General features: G+C 42.4%; 1 protein-coding gene across 1 annotated transcript; it reads right to left on the bottom strand.

Annotated features, from left to right (window-relative positions):
* Window positions 1-2,379: 2,379 nt before the first annotated feature.
* On the bottom strand, window positions 2,380-13,376 carry CST8 (cystatin 8). The gene is made up of 4 exons (XM_049651223.1): window positions 13,146-13,376; window positions 12,585-12,934; window positions 8,910-9,023; window positions 2,380-2,556 (listed from the first exon to the last, which is right to left on the bottom strand). The coding sequence occupies exons 2-4, from the start codon at window positions 12,813-12,815 to the stop codon at window positions 2,473-2,475; spliced, it is 429 nt and encodes a 142-aa protein (XP_049507180.1). The 5' UTR covers window positions 12,816-12,934; window positions 13,146-13,376; the 3' UTR covers window positions 2,380-2,472.
* Between the last annotated feature and the right edge of the window lie 6,377 nt (window positions 13,377-19,753).

Below are 19,753 nucleotides of genomic sequence, written 5' to 3'. Positions count from 1 at the left end.
GGGACTCCTCTCCTCCTCCACAGGGGAAGTGAACGTGTGTGTGTGTGTGTTGGAGAGAGAGAGAGAGAGCACAATAATAACATCTTAGCAAAAAGGACACGAAATCCAGCAAAGGAAAGCCTTGCATTTTATTTAATGTTCAAAGAGAGGAAATAAAAGAGATTTGGAGAGATAGGTTGAAAAGAGATGAGGTTAAATTAAATAAAACTTTAATGTTAGTTAAAATATACTTAGAAATAGACCCCTGCACATAAGCACATGTGCACACAAAGCACGTCTCTGGTCCTGCCTACTCCAGATGTCTGATTCCCTGTGCTTCTCACCTACCTGCCCATAAGAAAAGACAATTCCACAATGTTGTCCCAAAAACAGTCTTTCCTAAGATACTTACATGTACTTACACTGTTCCACAAACAGCAGAGACCCACAAAGCTGTAAGCTGACCCGTCCTGCAAGCCCCCTAAAACTGGGTGCTGGGTCTGCTGCTCTCATATGGGGTGTTCCATCAGTGTATCCAAGGTGGAGGGGTGGGGGTGGGAGGGATTTTTGATAGAGATCTCCTGGCCTAAAGGAAAGAACCCTTTTTAATCAGGATAAGTACGGTCCTATAATAAGTAGGTCCTGTAATAAGTAAATCCAAGTAATGCAAAAATATGTTTAAGATCCAAACCCTAATAAGGATATTGAGAAGGGGAAGAGAAAGCAGGGCAGCACTTCCTCAGAGAAAAGTGGGCATGGAGGTGGGTGTGCCTGAAAGAGAACCATGGAGGGCTGATGAGGGAAGAGCCGAGACAGCCAGAGGAAGAGCAAGGTCTTTGCAAGGTGAGTCCCCTGCCACTCCAAATGGTATGTTTTGTCACATGTGAAACATCCATTAGGTAAAACACAGGGACTAGAGACAAAAGGAATGGCCTTTGAGTTTCATGGCCTCTTTCACTCTGGGGCAGAAATACTGCAATCCCTACCACCTGCCAGGCCCTGTGATGTGAAGCCTGGCCGGTGCATGTGCACATTTGAAATTTAGTTGGCCTCTGGAATCACACCCAACACCACAGTTAAAACATCCATATACACTTATTTTTTAAAAATTTTAATCATGGTAAGTACACATAAAATCTACCATATTAACCATTTTTTTAAAGTTTATTTGTTTTGAGAGAAAGAGAGTTGAGAGAGAGAGCACGAGCAGAGGAGGGGCAGAGAGGAAGAGAGAGAATCTCAAACAGGCTCAGTGCTATCAGCGCAGAACCCTATGTGGGGCTGCATGTGGGGCTTTCAATCTCATGAACTCTGAGATCATAGACTGAGCAGAAATCAAGAGTCAGATGCTTAACCAACTGAGCAGCCACCCAGGTGCCCCAACCATCTTAACCCTTTTTAAATGTGCAGTTCAGTAGTATTAAGTATATTCACCCTATTCTGTAACTAATCTCCACAACCCTTTCATCTTGCAAAGCTCAGTACCCATTAAATAATTCCCCACTGGACAGACTTGTTTAAGTTTATTTATTTATTCTGAGAAAGGGAGCACAAGCAGGTGAGGAGCAGAGGGAGAGAGAGAATCCCAAGCAGGCTCCATGCGCAGCACAGAGCCTGATGCAGAGTTCAATCTCACAATTGTGAGATCATACCCTGAGCTGAAATCAAGAGTTAGATGCTTAACCAACTGAGCCTACCCATGAAGCCCTAGACAGACTTATTTTTAATGATGATTTTCTTCAAGAGAATTTCATCTCCTGCTATCATCCCTGTTTTCCTATTTCCTTCTCCACATTCCCAATCATCTCTCTCTCTCTCTTTCCCTCCCTCCCTCTTTCTCAGTCTCTCTCTATCTCTACACACACACAACAACAACAACAACAACAACAATGCAGCTTATTATGAAGGCATTATTGCCCTCCCCCTCTCTCTGTATGACCACTGTTGACATTTACATGAGAAAAAACACACATTCCCTACTTCACAGAGACCCTGAAGGGAAAGACTGTTCCTCCAAAGGGTTTCTCCCAACCCAGGTGACCTGTGGGCTCAGGACCCTCAGGAGAAAGGAGCCTCAGGTTAAAGGAGGTATCCAGAAGGAATCTGCTGAGTTAACACCCACTGGCTTAAGACCTCTGGAAGGAGTTGTTACCTAATCAAAAAGGGATCCCTCCTCAGATTTGCAGTGAGAATGGAATCATACTTCACTCCAAACTTTGTAGTCAGGGACAAACTTATTCCTGGTGGTGAGCCACCAAGCTGGCCAAAGTCAAGGGGCCTCTCTTGAGGCTGGCAAAAATTGGAAAAAAAAAAAAAAAAAAAGAATTGGACATACCCCTCTTTTGTCATCACCTAATAAGAAACTAGGAAACTAGGAAACAAAACAAGCATAGAGGCATGCATGAGGAAACCACAATGGTAATACCAGTGCATGCCATTTTTCTCTTTACAGAGAAAGGTAGAGATGGTGGTAGGGGCGAGTTCCAGAACCCCCTAAGCATCCACACACTGCTTCTTCATCACCGTGAATTCACCATTCCAGGGGAGTGCTCCGACCAAAAAACTACACATTACTTTCTGAAAAAGACCACAACCACAACAAAATCAGTAATGCCAAAAAGAAAAAAAGTGTCCTGTTGCTAGGTGTTAGCTTAGGAATATGCTAGAGGATAGGTCACCAGCCATCAAGGAATGCTCCCAGGAATCTGCTAGATGTTTCTAACCAACAGCAGATACCTGGAAGGGTCTCTGTTCCCAAACCAACCATGGATACACAGCAAATACTAACAATCATGGTGTTTTTCTGGGAGATAAGATATAAAATTGATTTTAATTCCCTTTAATATTTTCCACAATGTAAATAAAGCAATTTTATGTCAGATATAAACTAACATATATTATCTTAATTAAATAATGTCTTTTGTTCTAATAACAAGCCTTTTGTCTAATAACAAGACCAGTTTAAAGGGTTTCTAGCACCTACCATCTTTTATTCCAAAGAGCTCTTCTCTCCATTTCAAATTTTTTTAATGTTTATTTACTTTTGAGAGAGAGAGAGAGAGAGAGAGAGAGGAAGGGCCAGAGAGAGAGGGAGACACAGAATCTGAAACAGAATCCAGGCTCTGAGGTGCCAGCACAGAGCCTGACGCGGGGCTTGAACTCACAAACCATGAGATCATGACCTGAGCCGGAGTCAGACGCTTAACCGACTGAGCCACCCAGGTGCCCCTCTTCTCTCCATTTCAAAATACTATTGAAATAACAAATGAATATTCTATGTGTGTGTGATAGATCAATGGGTGGATGGATAGATAAGTAGATATATAGACAGATTACAGATGATAGATAGAAGATAGATAGATAGATGATAGATAGATAGATAGATAGATGATAGATAGAGATCATACATATATAGAAATACTGGAAAAACAGCAAAGAGCATCCTAAATACCTGGAAGCATTGAGGTACTCCCAATGAGCTGTTAGGAGTCAGAGAAGGGAAGCTTGGTATCTGCTGAATATTGGACACATGCAAAGAAGGACTAAAGAGGCCTTTTCCCCCAGAAACCCAGACAAAAAATACCAAACCAAGATGGCTTTATAGACAAATTATACCAAATCTTGGGAACCAAAAGCTCCCATGATCTCTAAATTGATCAGGACACACACACAAAAGATGGAGAGCCCTCATTCTTATTATTCCAGACCAGAAAAATCCTGAAACTAAAATATAGCTCTTAAATAAAGAGAAAAAGCTGAGGGTTGCTGGAGGGGTGTTGGGTGGGAAGATGGGTTAAATGGGTGATGGGCCTTAAGGAAGGCACCTTTTCAGAATGAACACTGGGTGTCATATGTAAGAGATGAATCACTGGGTTCTACTCCTGAAGCCAAGACTACAGTTAGTATGTTAACTTGAATTTAAATTTTAAAAAAATTTTAATTAAAAAATATATAATGGAGGGGTGTGTGGGTGGCTCAGTCAATTGGGCATCCGACTTCAGCTCAGGTCATGATCTCATGGTTTGTGGGCTCTGTGCTGACAGCTCAGAGCCTAGAGCCTACTTCAGATTCTGTGTCTCCCTCTCTCTCTCTGCTCCTCCCTCACTCATGCTCTCTGTCTCAAAAATAAACGCTAAAAAGCTCAAATGTGTCTAAAACAAAAATCTTAAAACAAAATACTAGCAAATTAAAGGCAGTTACATATTAAATATTTAATGTCCCTGATGCACCGTTTCTCAGACATTCCCAGTGATATGAAATATGTGGAGTGTCTGTATCTGAAAATTCTGATTCAGTAGGTTTGGGATGAGGTCATGGAATGTGTGTGTGTGTGTGTGTGTGTGTGTGTTCACCACATGCTGCAAATGATTCTTTTTTTTTTTTAAGTAATCTCTACACCCAATGAGGGCCTCAAATCCACAACCCAAGATCGAGAGTCACACACTCTACCAATTAAGCCAGCCAAGCACCCCTGATTTTTTAACATTAGGGAAGTTTAAGAGTACTTAATGTATATATAATCAAAATTCCTAAATAAAAAAAGTAGCATGTTGAATCTCACCATATTCTATTGATTTTGAAGGGAGTTCTCTATGTCTCTTGGACTTGGTGCCTGTTTTCTTCCCCAGATTAGGGAGGTTCTCAGCTACAATTTGTTCAAACAAATCTTTTGTCCCTTTTTCTCCCTCTTCTTCTGGGACTCCTATGATATAGATGTTGTTTTGCTTCATGGAATCACTTAGTTCTCTAATTCTCCCCTCATGATATAGTAATTTCCTTTCCCTCTTTTTTTCAGCTTCATTATTTTCCATATTTTCTATTTCATCTATTCTCTCTTCTTCTTCTTCAGTCCTCATTGTCACTGTATCTAGTTTATTTTTCATCTGAAGTTAAAGCATTTTTTTTAATTCATCCTGCCTAGTTCTTAGGTCTCTGATCTCTGCAGCAAGGGTTTCTCTGGTGCGTTCAATGCTTTTTTCAAGCCAATATGTTGTTTTATGACTGTTGTTTTAAATTCTTATTCAGTTATATGAGCAATAATTTGGCTGTTATTTCTTCTTGACTTTTCTTTGAGGGATAATCCTCTGTCTTGCCATTTGGGCTAAGTTTCTGTCTTTGGCACTTTTTAAAAGCTTGTTATGTGTCCTGCACCTGAAAGTACTACTGTATGAAAAAGGGGTCATACTCTGTTCAGGGCCTGGCACTCTAGAAGTGTTTCTGGTGTATACTGTGTGCACTCTGCTGTTGTGTTTTGGCTACTGTATCCCACTGGTCAGTCCTCTGGACAGTTCCTCCTTGCTTGCAGTGGTGGAGTGTTTGGACCTTTAGGGTGTGTGCTTTGATTTGTTGAAGTAACTCTGGATAATAAGAGTGAGGCTGATCCCATAAAAACAGAAAAAGGAAAGAGGAGAAAAGAAAACCAAACAGAGAATCAAAAAGCTATGACTGATTTCAAGGAAAGAGAAGGGAAGAAAAAAGGCAGAAGAAAATAGAAAAGATGGAAAAGAATAGAAAAGACTGAGATATATATATATAATATTATATATGTATGTATACATATATATGTATTATATATATTATATATAATATTATATATGTATTATATGTACTATGTATATGTATTATATATAATTTATATATAATATATTTTATATATATTATATATAGCCTATATATAATATATAAAATTATGTATACAATATATTAAAATTTTTCTTATATATAAAATAAGAAATGACAAAAAAATCAGAAACTATGAGCCTGATTCCAAGAGAAAAAAAGAAGATGGAGGAAAGAAAGGGAGAAAAGAAAGAGTTGCCTGTTGGTGCCTGGGGCTGGTGGCTCTGCTGGTCTGGAGGAGAGGCCAGCTGCTTTGGTTCAGTCTTGACCCAATAAATCAGCATTTGCCAGACACAGAGAAGCAGTGTTTGGTGTCTTGCCTCCACCGGGGGCCACTGTGCTGCTCTACGAAGTCCCACCCTGCTGGTGTTGGGGGGAAAATGGCATCATCCCAATCTCTCCTTCCCAGACCAGGTGTCTCAATCCTGCTGTTCAGGTAGCCTTCACAAAATAGCGAGGGCAGTGAGCTTGCCCTGTGCCACAATTCTGTAGCTTGTCCTTGGCATTCAGCTGGGATTCAAAACCTGAAGTCTTAAAGGACCTGGCATAGTGCAGACCTGCGCCCCTCCTCTGGAGTAGAGGCTTTCCACCCTGCTGATGAAAGGCCTTTGGCTGGCATCTGCAGGGGTTCTGTCCTTAGGGAGACAATAAACCCTCTTGCCAAAGCACTCCAGGAAGGAGACTGTTCTCTCCCGTGCACCCTGGAGATTGTTAATCCACACTATGTACTCCAGGGCTAGCTCCCTCTTCCCCAGGAGCACGTGCCATGGATCCACTCTGGAAAAAGTCACACACTTTCAAAACCTTGGAGTTTTGAAACAGTTCTAAAGGCTGTTTGCAAAAAAGAACTAGTACACTCGGTACTTCTTGCTCCCTGGTCTATGGCCCAAAGAGGTTTTCCTCTTGTGCTAACTCAATGCCACACTTTCACAACCCCTCTCTCTCTCCCTTTTGTGTCTCCACAGAAAGGGTTCCCTCTCCTTCATAAGTTTTCCATTTTATCTCCCCCAACTCACATATACACACAACTTGACCCTGCCAAGCTGTCCAACTGTGGAGATCCTTCTGCCACTCTGCAGATTTATTTCCTGGGTGTTCCAGGTGATGTGATCTCAATACAGCTATGTTTGAGGGACAAGGAAAATCCCAGTCCCCTTACTTCACCATCTTAACTCCTCCCCCCACCCCCAAATCCCACCATGTTCTAAAAGACAAAGGCAGACAATCCATCATGCTCTTCATTTCCAAACTGGGCCTAACAGAATAGCTCCCACAAAGAAAGGCAGCAAGAAGAAAGACTGTTCTGGCATCAATGATGTGACCAGAGAATACACCATCCATGTTCATAGAACATCTACGGAGTGACCTTCAAGAAGTGTGCCCCCAGAAAATTCAGAGAGAGCTACAAATTTGACGTGAAAGAGATGAATGTGCATATTGACACCAAGCTCAGCAAAGCTGTCTGGGTCAAAGGAATAAGGAGTGTGCCATGCCATATTCATGTGCAATTGTCCAGAAGACATAATGAAGATAGAGATTCCCTGAACAAGCTTATATATCAGTTACCTATGTAATTGTCACCACTTTGAACAACCTGCAGTCAGTCAACATGGAGGAGAAAAAACCACTGACAATCCAAGCTATAAAGTCCCCTTCAAAAAAGGCCATATTCTAGACATGTAAGAATGACTATTAGTGAATTAATTATTTTATTACACTAATGGATCAAAGAAGAACAATTATTCAATATACTTGGTAGACACTGAAAGAATAATTGATAGATAAAACATTCTTAATTAAAAAAAAAATAACTCTTGGCAGAAGGAATTGGAAGAATTCCAGAAATCAGCACTTGATATAATATTTAAAATAAGATATAAATACTGAAAGCACCATAATCAAAGCCAGGAATAAGAAAAACTTCCCAGCATTACTATTCTTCAGTGTTATTCCAAAGACTTGGAAAGAAAAAAAATAGTTTTCATTATTGACAAATGTGTGTGCTTAAAAACATGCACCTTAAAATTTGGGATGGTCCATGGAAGCTTTAGATAAAATAAGTGAGCTCCTTGAGGACAATTCTCCTTAATTCTAAGATTTTCTATAAATAGGTAAAAAAGGAACAACTTTTCTATAATCCTAATGGGCTCTGTAGAGAATATAAATTTGAATCACCCATACTTCTACTAAGAGTAAAAGATAAAGAAAAGCAACATAAAAGCCAGATGGCATGAAGACATACTCCCTGTTTAAATGTTTGCCCTGATAGGTGTCTACTATTAACTGGAAATGATTGGATTTGTTCAGTTTGAGCATACAGTGTCAGCTTTAGTGAGACATAGCAGAAGTACACTTTGTTAATGGGCCCTTGCAATTTCCTGTTCCATGGCTACATGAAATAGTGGTTCTCCAAGTATGGTCCCACAGCCAGCAGCAGCAGCAGCAGCTGGAAACTTGTTAAGAATGTAAATGTTGGGATCCCACTCCAAACCTACTGAAGACATACTGAATCCAAAACTCTGCAAGTAAGACCCAGTCTTCTGGGTTTATCGAGGCTTCCAGGTGATTCTGGTGCCTGCTCACTTAAAGAACCACTGGTGTAAACAAAGGCAAAGACACACCTCTTGGTCAAACCTGCAGAAGGTCTGGGGCCTTCACCAATCTCTTGCATGAATCTGGGGCTCTCCCCACCTCTGAGATCAGAAATACAGGCTTAATGCTAAAAGCTCCTGAGTCAGGTCAGCCTGTTGGCGGGGATCTTTGGGCTCTTCTATGACCTTCCTGGAAATCATGGCTGACCCTGGCAAGAATCAACTGTAAGTCTGGAAGGATGGGAACACTGTCTGGCCTAGTCACTGCTTAATCTTCAGCACCCAAAATAGCACCTGGTGCAAAGTAAGCTTTGGTGAGTAGCTAAGTGAATGAACAAGTTTCCTTTTGTGCCTTCACAAGGATGAGCAACTGTGGGGCCACCAATGGTTAGGTTGCTCATCTTGGTCAAAGAGGATAGACTTTCAGTGAACGTGTGTTGGAAAGTTTTTCTGCACCAGGAGGCCAGAGTTGATGAAACTTTCACAATAAGAATGACCCTGACAGCATTCTGTCCCTAGGATGAGGGGTGGGGAAAGACTTAGAGGGATCCACCACATTCCATCACTCTGTTGCCTCTGCTCTAAAAGTCACAAGGTTGCCCATCTCTAGACAAAAACTTGGGGAGTGATCCAGACCTTAGAGAGAGGGTGTGTGCACCCCAAGTTCTTCTTACTAGGGCTCAGAGAAGCCAAGACCATCACAGAATGTTAGTCACCTACCTTTTCCAGTTTGGTGTTCTCTTGAATGACACAGTTTTCAGTACCATTTGAAAGCTTTCTGCAATTGCTGCGGGCAATTTCAACATCAATAAAGTATTCCAAACGATCTGTGACCTGTCAATTAGCAATTGTGCAATTTTATTCAAAAAAACTTTTATTTTACTTTGTTAAAGTTTTAGCCAAAAAAAATCTTTAAAAAAAATGCTCTCCCCCTCATCCTCTCTCCCTATCTCCTACTCCTTACCCCTTCTCTCTCAAATATATCTTTAGAGGAAGGTCTATGACATCCACTGCCTAGATTCCTTTGCATGCTGATACCAGTTAGACATTGGAAACCACTACCTGGAGCTGTATGCTCAGGGAAAAGTCTCCTTTTCAGTGTAGGGCCTCCTTGAAGGCAAGACTTTCTAATTCCATTTCTGTCCCAAAGTCCAGGGCATGCTTCATGAGATGGGGGAGAAGGATGAGTCACCAGAACCATCAGCTCTCTTGAGCCCAAAATGTTACAGGTTTACACTGAACAGATAGGAGGACAGGCCCTGTGGCCACACTGGATGCCCCTCCCTGATTCCTTTCCCACACCTCCCTTCATAGTCTGTTTTCTGGTGACATCTCCTGCTTTGGAGGGCTTCCCCCCATCTTAGGAAGCAACCCTTAAAAGTGTCATGCTTGTTGGAGTTTGTCATATTGTTCTCTGTTGAGTGTTTAGTAAGCAGACAAACAGTAGATCTACAGCAAGGCATCAGTAGTTACTGAACTCATTAATGACTGACTCTGGTTAAAGCTACTCATCATGCCCATTTAAATCAACTTTCATCTGGTTTTAAAAGATTATAGTAGGAGGAAAAAAGGAGTGTCTTTCTTCATTGCTATCTGCAGCCTTTAATAAGGTGGTATTAAATTTTAGTTACATTTCAAAGAATTAACAAGGTGACTTTAGCCTGCATGGGAGAAGCTGGTTAGATAACATCAAGAGCTGCTGGTTTGAGAATGAAGTTGGTCCTTAGGGAACCTCAAAAATACCATGGAGGCAAACCCAAACACCCACAGCACTTCTTATCAAGTCCTAACACTTGCTAACACTCACGGAGTGCTTGCTCCCTGCATAACACTGTTCTTGGGGCTTGGCACATGCCCACACACTAACCCCCTACAGTGAGGCTGTCACTACCATTGTTTTCAGGGAAGGAAACTAAGCAGAGGAACTAAGTGACCATCCAATTATCAGGCAAGATAATCACCATGCTGTCAGGGTAGAGCCTGCTTTGGATTCTCTCTCTCTCTCTCTCTCTCTCTCTCTCTGCCTCTCCCCCACTCTTGCAAGTTGTGCACACACTCTCTCTCAAAATAAATAAATAAACTTAAAAAAAAAACAGTCTAATCACATGGATCCCTGGAACTCCCTGACCTAATGTTTATTTGGCATCTCAGCATTCCTAAGATAGAATAAAAGATTTTGCCCATGGCTTTCAAGACCCTGCATGGTCTGGTCCCTACCAGTCACACTGGCTCCTTTGAGTTGCTGAAGTGGGCCATGCTCCTTCCCAATGGCAGCCTTCTATGCCTGATTGATCTTCCCAACCCCTGTGCACCTTCCCACCATCCCCCCCTGCTCCTGTCCTGCAGCAGATGCTGTGAGTGGTGCCCATGGCCCTTGCCTTGCTGTTCCCAAAACACACTGTCACTTCCCAGGGTTCCCTGCCTGGAGGCTTCCTGACCAGCAGGAGAAGCCAAGAGTAGTTCTTAGCCAATGACAGACAGGAATTGATACGTAAGCAACCAAGCTCCTATCTTATAGTGTGGCTCAACTCCAAGGCAGGCTATGCACCCTCTCCTGAAACCCCAGGAAGACCAAGTCCAGAGGCCAATAGTGGTCACCTGCATAGTAACTCTGTCTGTACTGACCACTTCCCCCACCTCCTTTCCCCTCCAACCTCCTGGTGCTTCCCAGGATGGCCTCCCAAATAAACCACTTGCACTTGACTTCTAGCACTAGCATCTGCTGTGGCAAACCCAAACAGAAACACTTCCCACCAGCATCCTTCACCTGATTCCCTCCTAGTCTGCCCTCAGGTTTAGCTTCAAAAACACACCCTAGGGAGGTGGTTCTCAGCCTTGACTGTGTATTGGGATTACTTGGAAGGTTTTAATACCTATTGAGACCTAGGTCTCACACATGGATCTTCATTAAATTGGTGATGATGCAGCAGGTACAGTAAGATATTTACAAGTTCCTCAGGTGAGAGTCTGTTCAAGGAAGCCTTCCCCTGACCCCAGACCCCTAGGTACCACGCCACCAGGTCAGATGCCCCAGCTTTCATTCCAGGTTTAGTGCTATTTCTTTCTGACTGGAATGCTGGCTCCCTGGGAATGTGATTATTTCTGTCCATCTCACCTCCCCATCTATAGCAGTTAGCATAGAAGTGGCTGAGAGAAACTTGCTGAATGCATGCTACATGGATATCAAAGAAAGACAACTGTTAAGGGGCCTGGGGAAGCTACAAGAGTCAGAATCCATTCTTTATTTCAAAGGGCTGCAGGAGTGCCCTGGTGAATTATGCAGTGTACCCAGTCAATAAACAGAGTGCTATCAGCATAGTGTACTGGAGATATAGGCTGGTGGCTCACATGGTCCCAAAGAGACAGGGTCAGAAGTACCAACAGAGAAACTGGCTCAGTTCCTGCAAGTGAACATGGCATATGGAGAATATAAAAAATGAAGTAAACTCAGCCAACAATGACGTCTCTGGTAAGTATCTTTACAATTCATTTCCAAAAGTTTCACGGTGGAATTACAAGCCACAGCATCAACCCACAGACTGAGGATGGTACAGTCAGATGAATTCCAGCTTTGGGGGATTTTTCTCAACCATGGCAGGCAAGGCCATGTGTTTCTTTTTTTTAATGTTTATTTTTGAGAGAGAGAGAGACAGAGCACGAGCGGGGTAGGAGCAGAGAGAGAGGGAGACACAGAATTGGAAGTAGGCTCCAGGCTCTGAGCTGTCAGCACAGAGCCCGACGCAGGGCTTGAACTCACAAACCATGAGATCATGACCTGAACTGAAGCTGGACGCTCAACTGACTGAGCCACCCAGGTGCCCCAAGGCCATGTGTTTCAAGTCACCCTCAATGGAATCCAAGTAAGCAATGCTTCCTAGCATTTGGACCATGCATAGTCATGTGAGGAGGGATACATTTTTCTGAACACTAAATCAGAATGTCTGTACTTCCATTAAATGAATGTTGGATTCAAATAATTATAGAATATAGGAGGAAGGACTTTATTACTTACATATTGAATAGTGCCACATGTCTCTTTTCAACCCCACAATGCACGCTATGTGTTTAGATTGAAATGTTGCCTTCAGCAGCATTATTGCAAAATATTCATGGCACTCAATTTGTCTCCCAATACTAGCAAATGCAAATCATGGACATTTGATTTGCAGTTTAGAGTCTAAATGAATAAATACACATAAAGTACTTAGAACAACACTATAAGCATATATAGAAAGTGCAGTGATGTTATAGCGACATGCAAGTGAGTATGTACTTGAACACTCACATATTTAGAACTTTCATGTATCATTGTTTTTCTTGCAACCCCATTCTTTCAGTATGGCTTCAGTCTGTGCCACCATACCAAATATGCATATTGGGAGAGAACACCTTTACCTGCAACTGGGCTTGTACTGTCTTGATCACCTGGAAGATGTACTTATCCTCACTCTCTTTGTTGTATTCTTGCATGGCAAACCACAGACATTGCTTCACGTTGGCATTTGAGGCATTGATAACTTTTAATTCCCTCAACACTTTGACTTTATTCTTGTCTGGATCTGTGCTGGCCACCAGGGCCACCAAAATGGTGATCAGTAGGAAGCAGAACTCCCAGGATCTGGTCATGGTCCCTCCGTCCAGGGACACAGGTGAGCCTCCTCGTCCTCTCAGGGCTGGAGCTGCAGGTGGGGTGCAATTTCTGCTGCCACCAAAGATTCAAAGATCTTACAATAGCATCAGCCCAGCTGCATTCAAGAAAGAGCCATTATGTTCACTCTTTAGGGCTATCCCTGTCTCCAAGGAAATAAACCTACAAGAAGCCAGGTAAATAGTCCCTGCCACCAGCCTTCTGCCCTCTATACCCCAGGTGTGGTCTGCAGTTCATGGAGAACACTTAGGCCCAGGTATGCCAGCAACTACCTTGTGCACTTCACCCCCCCACTCCTGTTTTTGCACCTCTGGCCTGTAAGATGTGACCGTGAAAAATGTTGCTGCTCCAAGGTTTCCTGGCTCCAACTCTCTAGGTGTTCTCCAGCTGGCTGTACCCAGTGACTGCCCCCTCCTCCTTTTGCCGTTGGCTATGGCCCACGCCCCAGCCTGTGGTTCTCCTGGCTCTCTAGTGCTCAGTTTGTGCCTAGGCCCTGGTCAGGGGCCTCCCTCACTTCTGATACTCTTCCCTGTCCATGCCCTTGCAGGCATGTCACACTTTGTGATGTAATCCAGCACCTGTGACACTGCCACTGTCTTTCAGTGCAGGCAGTTCACATACAACAGGCAAGCTGTGAGGGCCCCCAGAGGTTTCCTGCCCACTTGTGCAGTGATCCCAGCTTCCTAAATTTTGGCCTCTGGACTCCCTCTGTTTGGGCCAATAACACTTCATTCTGCTGTAATTGCCAAGGTGAGGGTCACTCAGCCCACCTGATGCTCAAGACCATGCCTTAGCAGAAGGGGTGCATGCAACCCTGAGCTCTTAGAGATTCTGCTTCTTGTGAAAATCCCAAGTCAATGTCCAGCAAGTTTCTGCAGGGGCAGAGAGGTGGGCATTTGTCTCAGAGCCAGAAGACTGATGGGCTCTTGACCATGAGAAGTGGCAATGTATAGGAAATCATAGACAGGCATAAATATGTGAAACATTGCAGTGTGAATATACCCTATTGTATTTAAACTGACTGCCTGTTGATGGTTGTTTGGTTTGTTTCTCATTTACAGCTGTTACAAACAGTACTTAGTGGACAATACTTTTCCAATATCTTTATGAAATTACACAGTTATTTCTGTATAATAGAAGACTAGATAGAAAATTGATGCAAAAGCTTTATTCAAATTAAAAGTTAGTATATACTGCCAAACTGTTAATTCTGTGCTAGTAACATATCAATGATTTTCAAATTTTGCTACATGTTAAAGGCACTTAGGGTATTTTAAGGAGTACCGAGGCCACTCCCACCATTAAAATCAATCTTCGGAGAGGGCCCAGTGATGAGGAAATCATCATTTTTTAAAGTTTCTAGGGTTTCAGTGCACAGTCGGTTTGAAAACTAGTGTACTGCATTTACGTTTCTTGTGTATCAATGTGCACATGAACCAGGATGCAAAACACTAAATAACCAATTCTTCATAGATAAAATTTTTTTTTATAAAACAAATGTGAAGGCATCTTGATCACACTTTAGCTGTGTGCACCCACATCTTCAACCACATCTCTAATAGCCCCTCCCACCTCACCAAGGACCAAGCAGTGCCCTGCCTCCATACTCAGGCCCAGCATCCTTGCTGGGGCTTGATGTTGCCTCTGCTGGATGTTCATCTGTCACCTCCATCCAGCAGTTCATACACCTGCAAATCTCAACACAAGTGTCATTGCCCCCACCCAAATCTAAAGTGCCTCTCCCAGCTACTCCCATCTATTCCCAGTTACTCCCAGCTACTATTCCTGCCTACTTTCACCTACTCCCTACCTACTCCCACCTACTAATAGCTGCCTGCAAGGATCAGGGCACATGGATCTCCATTCCACTTATATTTTACCCAATGGTAGCCCTCAGGCCAGGGACCTAATAACTCTGAAAGCCAACACCCATATCTGTAAAATGGAGACAAGTTTTTTCCTATCTCTGATGGTTCCCATGACACAGGGAAATAGGGTGGGTGAGGCCCCTCAGCAGTGGAGCCCATATAGATTGAGAGGTACCCCAAGGCCCTTACTGGGCTCCATCGTCAAGGACCAACCCCAGAGACACAGCCCAACAGAAAGAGAGTCCACTTCAGAGGGTCTCTGGCACAGGAAGTCCCACCACACCAGGGCCCACTGAGTCTTGGCTGTTAGAGTAACTCCACTAAATGCCCATCAGTCATTTCCTAATAACCAAATCCAAAACACTTGTTTGACTTTCTCTGCCTCTATGGTGCATTTGAGTTTTTTGTTTGCTTGTCTTTTTCTTTGCTTATGAACTGGAGTTGCCCAGAGTTTGCTTAAACATGATGTTTTCCTTTGTTCATGACACACCTGGCATTGGTCCATGTGTGGCTGTATGAGGCAATGAAAAGCCCACGACCCATTGACCAAACCAAGAGCTAGAATGTTATCAATATCTGAAAATATGTGCTCCTTTTTTAATACACAATACCCAGTGTCCCCCAAAGTGACCCTTATCTGAATTTCATATTTATCATCCCTGCCTTTATTTGCACACCTGACGTGCCTAGCTTTGCTTGGGTTTGTACTTTGTAAAAGGATAACTACCACAGTGTATGTAAGACTCCTGGGACTGAGATTTGTTCATTTAGCATTATATTACCAAGTGTCACATACTGAGTCATCACTGAAGTCCTCCAAGCCTTCCTGTTTAAGAAAGGTTCATCCGCACCCATTGTCTTCTCAGGACCTCCCCCTACAGTGGATTGAATTTATTTCTCCATCCATTGTGGTGGATTTGGGCATATGGCTGGTTTAGGCCTGTGCAGTGGAGGCAGAAGTGACCATGTGTCAGGATTATAGTGAGATGTGAAGACGTACTGCCTTTATCCACTTGTCCTCTGGTCATTTTCCAAGGTAAGGGGGTGCCCTAGGACATAGACTGAGAATATGTCATGTAGGAACACCCAGTCCAGGCCCCAAAACAATGTCCAGAACCCACATGAAAGCAAGCCTAGCTGCATCATCCTAAAGTGGAGCCACACCACACCTCCTAGACCAGGTAGTATAAGTGCCTGACATTAAGCTTATTGATTGTAATGTGAGTGCCTGTCTTCAGTTTTGGTTGCCAAGGCATCCATTTCAAAGACATCTATCTCAAACACTGCCAGCTACAGACACAACTACTAGCAAACAACTAGATAAGGAAGCAGGCCACCCCACCATGAAGGTCCTTCTTTCAGAGAGCCTTGAGTGACCTCGATACCTGACCATGTGAATGACCCCACTTCTCCCTTCCCATGCTCCACTTCCCGTTCCTTTTTTTAAAGTTTTTTTTTTAATTTATTAAGTAATCTAGAATTCACAATGCCAAGATCAAGAGTCACATGCTCTTCCAGCTGAGCCAGCCAGGTGCCCCTCCACCTCCCCTGTTTTGCTTTAAATTTGTTAATAAAGAGTGAACCCATGAAACCCTGGATACCTCTCCCTCAGCCTCTAATGAAGGTGGAGCCCCAGGTCTGTGCGTGTTCTCTCTCTCTCTCTCTCTCTCTCTCTGTCTCTCTCTCTGTCTCTCTGAGACCTTGCTGTGTGGCCACCAGGTGTGTCACGTGCCCTCCAGGACTTGTGAGTAATAAAACTTGTTATTCATAGTTCCCTGATGATTTTGCTGAGGTGTTTCCCTCTGTCATAATGGTACCAGAAAGGCCAGTCCAGCCACAACACTGACCCCAATGGGATGTGGTGGAGGGAATATCTGTGGGGCTTGTTATAAAAGACAGGCTCAAGTGAACATGCAACCCTGTGAATAGGCTTGACAACAATCAGCCAAGCTGCAGTCAGCCCTGAGACCCATGCACTGTGTACTAGACACTTGCTGTGGTTAGCTATGATGGTAAGGAGTAAGTTAGTACACAGCATTCCTTTGCAAACAGCAGAATGATACACACTAAAATCCACACAATTAAGGCAGTATTTCTAGGGTAGGTTTTAGAGAAATATATAGTTACAGTTGTTGATTTTGTAAAAGATCATGCCTCTAACTCTCATAACCCTTTGGTCTCACAAGTATACACACACATACACACACACACACACACACACACCATCATAATGTTGATATTACCTAGACAATTTTAATTCTGGGCTTCTCTGAACATAGTCAAGCTGTTTTTGTGATTCTGCATACTTGTCAGGGAGGAGTAAATGCTTTGCTATAGGCTACTGAGATTTTCAGGCTGCAGCTGTAGCTGATTGATATAAAGCCTTTATACCTGAGGTATTTTGTCTTCCTTTTAATTTTGGACAATGTGTCTCCATTCTTCCTTCAAATATTTCTACCTTTTTATTTTTGTCTCCTTTGGGGTTTCTATGTTCCCACTGTTGCAGTTGTCCCTTTTACTTCTCTCCTTTGCATCAGTTCATTTTTCTCTTTATTATTTTGTTATCATTTCCTGCTGCCTCCTGAGAGCATTTCCCAGCTAGCTTGTCCACCTCGTGATTCATTTCTCTCTTATATGTGTCCCTCTTAATATCCTATCTGTTTCTCTGCTTTACCTATCCACCCCTTGGGGTTTTTTTATATCTACTATTTCCACATAGTTCTTTTTTTTTAAATAAATGTTTGCCCATTTTTTTTTCAGATTACAAAAACCTTTTTTTACCTTCTTAATCATTTTATCTTGCTTGTTTAAAATTTTTCAGCAATCTTGTCTGACAATTCTGCTTCAAATGGTATATTATAGAGCAAGGACCAGAAAACTTTTTCTCTAAAGAGGCAAATAGAAAATATTTTATGCAGCCTCTAAGAATTTCTTAACTGTGCCATTGTAGCCTGATAGCCACCAGAGCCAATATGCCTCTGTTCCAATAAATAAATAAGTATTTCTGTTCCAATAAAACTATTTATAAAAACATGCAGTGTTGGGGGGCGGCACCTGGGTGGCTCAGTCAGTTAAGCATCCAACTCTTGATTTCAGCTCAGGTCATGATCTCACAGTTTGTGAGTTTGAGCCTAATGTCAGGCTCTGCACTGACAGTGTGGAGCCTGCTTGGGATTCTCTATCCCTCTCCCTACTCCTTTCCTGCTCGTTCTCTCGCTGTCTCTCCTCCCTCTCTCTTTTTCAGAAACAAATAAATAAAACTTAAAGAAAAAAACAGGCAATGAGCCAAGTGTGGTCCACGGCCAATAGTTTAATCACTCTTATTTAGTTGAACCACAAGGAATTGCTAATATTTGGCTGATATTGATCTATAAAAACAGTGGTTTTATTTGGTTTAGCCTAATTATTGTAGTCCTCATATTTTTATTTATTTTGGCCAGAAAGTTCACATTCCCTTGAGATGTGTCAGCATCTCTGTCTGGAATGGTGACCTGGATTAGGACTTTAAATTTGGTGAACTTAAGGAAAGGAAAGGTGATGCATCCCAGAGCATGAAGGTCCAGGTACCCTAGAGGCCTTGTCTATCACCTGCTTTGTGCCACTCCACTAAGCAATCCCTGAAGTGAAGAATTCCCCTTTAAATTGTGATGAAGCAACCTTCAGAGGAGGCAGACACCCTAAAATAAAATCCACCTGTTTCAGTTTCCTGTTGCTGCTGTAAAAAATTACCGCAAACTGAGCAACTTAAAACAAACAACACAGATTTATTGTTCTACAGTTCTGGAGGTCAGAAGTCCAGAACACTTTTCACTGGGCTGAAATCAAAGTACAGGCAGGTCTGCATTCCTTCTGGAGACTCTATAGGGAAATGCATTTCCTTCTCTCTTCCAGCTCAGAGGCTGCCTATATCCCTTGGTTCACTGTCTCCTCCTCCATGAAGCATCTTCAAACCTCTCTCTGTCAACTTCTCTCTCTCTCTCTCTCTCTCTCTCTCTCCCTCTCATCTATCTCGTCTGCTACTTCCATTTTCATATCTCTGTCTGTATGATTCTGAGCTTCCTGCCTCCCCCATTACAAGGACCTTTGTGGTTACACTGGTCTACCCATATAATCCAGGATAATCTCCCCATTTAAAGGTTCTCAATTGCATTTGCAAAATCCTACATGCAGAATACATTCACCCCAAACCAACATCCCCACCAGTCTTAATCCCTTTATAGCACCACAGATTTGAAATGAGCTACATAGCTTCCTGGAAGCAGACCTTGACCCCACTGGTTTTCACCAGCTCTTCTTTCTGGAGGGAATCTTGTCTTATTTTGACCCCACAGCCCTGGTACCTGCAGCCCTGGAGGTTGCTGCCAATTTCTGTGGTGAAAAGGTAAATAATGATTACCATAAAACAAGAGTAAACCTGTAGCCTCCACAAGAGTCTCACATGGTTTTTGTTTTCTTATGGTTTGCTAGTTTACAGGAATCTCAGTTTCTCTCATTTCTATAGTCTTTCTAGCATTGATCCTGGGAAGGACCAAATAGCCTCTGGTAGTTCACCACCTTGGCAGGAACTGGAAGCCACAGGAGTAAATAAGCATGAAAACGGCTTTGAAGTTAAGTGGGCAATAATCAAAAGAACAAAAACAAAATGGAACCAGCAGAAGAAACTTCAATTTACCCATTGAAAATTAGATTAAGAGGGCAAAAACATAAAATTAGAATATTCAATAAAAGAGAAGTGTTTAAAATGGCAGAGAAGACATGTAGTATAATAGTAATAAAAGTAGTTCATTAAATAAAATGTTGAAATTCACAGATTACATTTTTTAAAAAAGACCCACAGCATGGTATCTACAAAAGATACACTTAAGACAAGAAGGCACAGAAAAGATAAAAATAAAAGGACAGAAAAAATAGGCAAATATGAAGCAAAAAGAAAATTAGAGCATCAGTCTTTAAAAAATGACAAAATAAAGCTTAAGGCAAAAAAAAGTCAGACTATGGTAAGCAGAACTCTAAGATGACCCCCAAGATATACCCCCTGGTATATACAT

This window comes from Panthera uncia (assembly GCF_023721935.1).
Source record: "Panthera uncia isolate 11264 chromosome A3 unlocalized genomic scaffold, Puncia_PCG_1.0 HiC_scaffold_11, whole genome shotgun sequence".
Taxonomy (NCBI): domain Eukaryota; kingdom Metazoa; phylum Chordata; class Mammalia; order Carnivora; family Felidae; genus Panthera; species Panthera uncia.
The sequence above is the reverse complement of the archived record's forward strand: the minus strand, read 5'-3'. Positions and strand labels throughout refer to the sequence as shown.

Excerpts from the sequence above, each read along its gene's own strand:
- CST8 (XM_049651223.1), bottom strand. The coding sequence starts at position 12,815 with ATGACCAGATCCTGGGAGTTCTGCTTCCTACTGATCACCATTTTGGTG. Across the intron at positions 9,024-12,584 it reads CAGTACAAGCCCAGTTGCAG|GTCACAGATCGTTTGGAATA; the intron begins GTAAAGGTGTTC and ends GCTAATTGACAG. Across the intron at positions 2,557-8,909 it reads AGAACACCAAACTGGAAAAG|AAAGTAATGTGTAGTTTTTT; the intron begins GTAGGTGACTAA and ends GGTCTTTTTCAG.